Source organism: Oncorhynchus tshawytscha, linkage group LG27 (assembly GCF_018296145.1).
Source record: "Oncorhynchus tshawytscha isolate Ot180627B linkage group LG27, Otsh_v2.0, whole genome shotgun sequence".
NCBI classification, from domain to species: Eukaryota; Metazoa; Chordata; class Actinopteri; order Salmoniformes; family Salmonidae; genus Oncorhynchus; species Oncorhynchus tshawytscha.
Window position 1 is genome coordinate 13,970,076 of NC_056455.1, and position 4,534 is coordinate 13,974,609.

Genomic DNA, 4,534 nt, shown 5'->3' on the forward strand with positions numbered 1-4,534 from the left:
AGAGTCGGGAGACACTATGTTGACATTCTGCACGCAAAGTACAGTTATTTCTGTACGAAGGAATGAAACGGAGTGTTCCTTCAGCCAATAAACTCCCGGTGGGTTCTACACTGCTTCTGTTGTGACTGGCTCACCATCAGCTTTTCAATGTCAGCTACTTAATATTAAAATATACATTTGTGACCAATCCGCGCCGAGTATTTTCTGAAGAGGCGTATAGCTCATGAATAAGGAAACAGTGCTCGCAGTAGGCTTCGACTGATGGGATCTGTGGTGTTTGTTATGACAACAATTTAATTTGTGAAACAGGTTTCAAAGCAACAGACTGAAACACTGCTTTGACTTAATTTATCCACGGATATTGCTAACAGTGCCTGGGAAACTACACTCAAGGCGCCTCTGCAGCCTAGGTCGAATCCACAGAAATCGATTCCTATTGTTTTGAAGAAGATTATGGACATTCCCCCACCTAATATTCTCGAAGGCGACGATGGTAAGACTAGCCTACTGGTTTCGTTTTGGATGAATTGAAAGATACTTTCCAATTTACACATTTTTATGTGAACTGCATAGATCTGATGTGATCGTTGACTTCGCGGACATGTTGACTGGTGTATGGAGACGTAGTAGTGATTCTAATGAGCGTTTGTGTACCCTCAAACAATTGGACACATTTGTTTTTTAATCAGCTGTGGTTGATAATTATATATGACTAGTACAATAGTTGTTCAAATGTGTCAAGCATAGAGCAGTACTGGGGAAGGAAACCCTTTGTACATTCTGAGTGCTGTGCCAGTTTCCCCTGAGGCACTGAACTGAGGGAGGAAAAAAGAACATAAAGTTCTCACACCTCCCTACTTGTCCTAGAGTACTGCAGTCAAACCATTTTTTCACATACAATATGAGTACATAATTTTCTTGCATTTGAAGGGCAATTAATATTTATTTTCATGTTTGTTTTTGTGTTTAGGGGCTGTGTTGACACGTCCAGATTTCCCTTCCCCATTTTTTTATGGGTTGATGCACCCCCCCTTTCTTTTACCTCATTCTGTAATTTCACCACTTCTTTCTTTCTACTTCTTTCCATGACATCGGACTTCTATCTTCCTTTATTTACCATTCTGTTTGTGTTCACATGGTCGTGAAACCGTCACCCATTATGCTCTTCACGGTTATCTCCACAGAAATAGAGAAGAAGAAGTTGTGCTCTGCCGATAATGGCGAGGCCGGTGTTGGAGGGGCCAGTGGTGGGACTGGAGGTACAGGCATTGGAGGGGTGTCCGCCTCCCTTACCCCTGCCATCTGGGAGAAGACCATCCCCTATGATGGGGAGACCTTCCACTTGGAGTACATGGACCTGGATGAGTTCCTGCAGGAGAATGGCATCCCAGTCACCCTAGAGGAGGAGCTGCAGAAGAGCCTGGCCCAGGAGGAAACCAAGGGGACAAGACCCCCTTTCACCACCTCTGACACAGAGACCGTCACACTCACCGTAGAGCCAGCTGAACAAGAGAAGGAAGAAGAAGATGGGGACGATGAAGATGCTGTTTCTGGGTTTGAAGCAACGGAGGTTGAAGTGTCTAAAAATAAAAAAGGTACATTGTTGGGGCCCATTTGTTAAAAGCCCAGACATGGTACCACTGTAACAAATTCTACCTTTGAAAACTGAGCTCTACAGCATTATAAAATGGCAGTATTCATATAGCGCTGACCTTAGTATGTCTTGAGGAAAACATGAAGCAAACAGTTGTGAATTTTCAATTAACTATAGCCTTCAATATTATAAAAACATACTTAACAGCCACCAAATTAATAAAAAATATACTCCTCATTGAATTCACTTTGTCTCCCTCTAGAGGGGAAGTCTGCAGACCGACTCACACCCACTCCCATCAACCCAGAGGACATTGAGGTGGACATCAACTTCCAGCCGGACCCCACAGACCTGGTGCTGTCCAGCGTGCCTGGGGGTGAGCTGTTCAACCCACGCAAACACAAGTTCTCTGACGAGGACCTCAAACCACAACCCATGATCAAGAAGGCCAAAAAGGTCTTTGTGCCCACTGAGCAGAAGGTAAGATGAATATGTTGAATATCTGTTTCAGGGTGGTGATGAATGATGGAACTGGTTGTTCTGTAGTAGGATAATGAGAATGTAGCCACTGCAATTGGGCACCAAATAATCATTGGTTGATGAAGATTGTAGTATCACTATGTTACACCAGAAAAATTAATGAGTGAGTAGTAAGCCATGAAATAAAGGGGCTTGTCTAGGATTAGGGATGTTTCCACAACACTGATTCTATTATTTTGTATTAAAATCCTCTGTCTCCCACAGGACGATAAATACTGGTCGAGGAGGAAGAAGAACAACGTGGCAGCCAAACGTTCACGTGACGCCCGGCGACTGAAGGAGAACCAGATCACAGTGCGCGCTTCCTTTCTGGAGAGGGAAAATGCGGCGTTGCGGCTACAAGTGGCTGAGTTGCGAAAGGACTGTGGTCGCTGCAAGAACATTATGTCCCGATATGAAGCCAAATACGGACCATTGTAAGGGACAAACTTTGTCTTTCAAGAAAAGAACCGAAAAATACCCCCAAAACGCTGACAAAGAGAATCTGAATTGCACTCCTTTCATGGTGAACACTGGTCACTGCGTCAAGTTCTAGATCCTTTCCAACACGACAGTGGAGGCATGGATACACACTGTCAGTGAGCCCAGCAGCAACATGACGAGAGGTGGACACGAAGGGTTGTGGAGAGCGACTGGCTCCTACACATACAGGGACTCAATTACTACTAGTCAGGTCTTATCACTGGCCAGACGAGTCAGAGAAAGCTGCTGGAGAAGTTACACACACATTTATACAGCGTATTAACGGGTTGTTTTGTGGACCAAAGCATGAACATCATCAGTGATCAGTAGTCAATAATGAAAGTTGTCCCCCTGCCCTCCTCTTCCCACTGTTTGCAGTAACTGACTGTCTCTCCCCTCTGTTTCAAGTACTCATGCAGAGGCTCTGAAGAAGGACATGTGAACTCTTGATTTATTCATAATGGGGTAGGGGAGAAAACGATGAATAACAGACAGGACAGATTGAGGGCTGCACCGCCATGATCTTACACAGAGGAAATAATTGATATTGGGGCGTCAGGGTAGCCTAGTGGTTAGAGCATTGGACTAGTAACCGAAAGGTTGCAAGTTCGACTCCCCGAGCTGACAAGGTACAAATCTGTCGTTCTGCCCCTGAACAGGCAGTTAACCCACTGTTCCTAGGCCGTCATTGAAAATAAGAATTTGTTCTTAACTGGCTTGCCTAGTTAAATAAAGATAAAAGAGAAAGGGCGAGATAGTGGTGTTGTCTGTTCTTTTCTTGTACCACACTGAGGTGTGTGTGTAGAGAACTACATAGTTTTCTCCCTGCACCACATAGATTGTGTTACCCCTGTTTTGCACTCAACCCTTCCAAGGCAACACCTTGTGGGTGAAGATTAGATACAGGGGCGGGTACTTTTTTCCTATTACGACATGACCCACACACATGCTTCTAATATCTTTCCCCAAAAAACAGTATTTTGCTCATTGGTCAGGCATTAATAAGGGCCCTCAATGGTGGAGGGGTATTTACTATGTTTGTTGGTTAATTTCATTGCACACTGCAAGTAGAGGGCACTATCTATTTGTGCCTCCTGTAGTTTGTCTGGGATTGAGAGTCAGTTATTCTGTCAATACCTGTTTTTTTTCATCTTAATTTACTGCTATTCCTTATGTTTGTTGAATAGCTATTATGATCAATGCTGTATTTTAACAATGCATCTATTGATTGATGTGCAACAATCTGTCAGATTTATATTTCTTTAGCAGAAAGAAAACAATGACCCAATGACTAAGCAGGGATCTCAATCGACAAACTGTGGTTTTTGATGGTTTTTTTTTAAAACAGGTTTTCAACCAGAATTTTACAGAAATATATATTTTTTTCTAAAGACAATTTCCTATTTACCTCATCCAACACTTCCATTGTTTAATGTTCCTATCTTATTGGATACCAATAATTTTGAAGGGTTGGGGTGCCTACGACAATTTTGACAGGAATTGTGAGCACAAGAAAGGTGGCTTTGGTTAAGTTTGATAAAAAATGATAGGTCAAGGTACAGAGTCGACGCAGAGTTCTGTTTGTCAAAGTGGCTGTGCCTCAATTGTTGCAAATACTACATAACAGACTGTTAAGTAAAGGGACTCAATCTCTTAAGTGTCTGATGAGTTTGTGTTCCTGTGTCGATCTTCATTATTATGCATATTAGAATCATACATGTGGTAATAATATTAATTTGACTCTGCTTTGTTTCTGGTGTGTTTCTGTAAAATAACTATGATAGACAAAATGTTGAAATGGTGCAAAGTAATGTGTGCTTCCAATTAAGTTTCCCAGTAATCCTGCTGCACGGAAATGTGTTAATGGTGTAATGTTTGCATCTGTTTTACACTAAGTGTATGTACTTATGTCTGTAAATTAAAGGATCAAAACAAATA

General features: G+C 42.3%; 1 protein-coding gene across 1 annotated transcript; it reads left to right on the plus strand.

The window, feature by feature from the left end:
- Positions 1 to 232: 232 nt before the first annotated feature.
- On the plus strand, positions 233 to 4,534 carry LOC112226154 (thyrotroph embryonic factor). Its single transcript, XM_024390447.2, has 4 exons — positions 233 to 493; positions 1,185 to 1,595; positions 1,857 to 2,074; positions 2,339 to 4,534. Exons 1-4 carry the CDS (start codon positions 454 to 456, stop codon positions 2,552 to 2,554), a joined length of 885 nt encoding a protein of 294 aa, XP_024246215.1. The 5' UTR covers positions 233 to 453; the 3' UTR covers positions 2,555 to 4,534.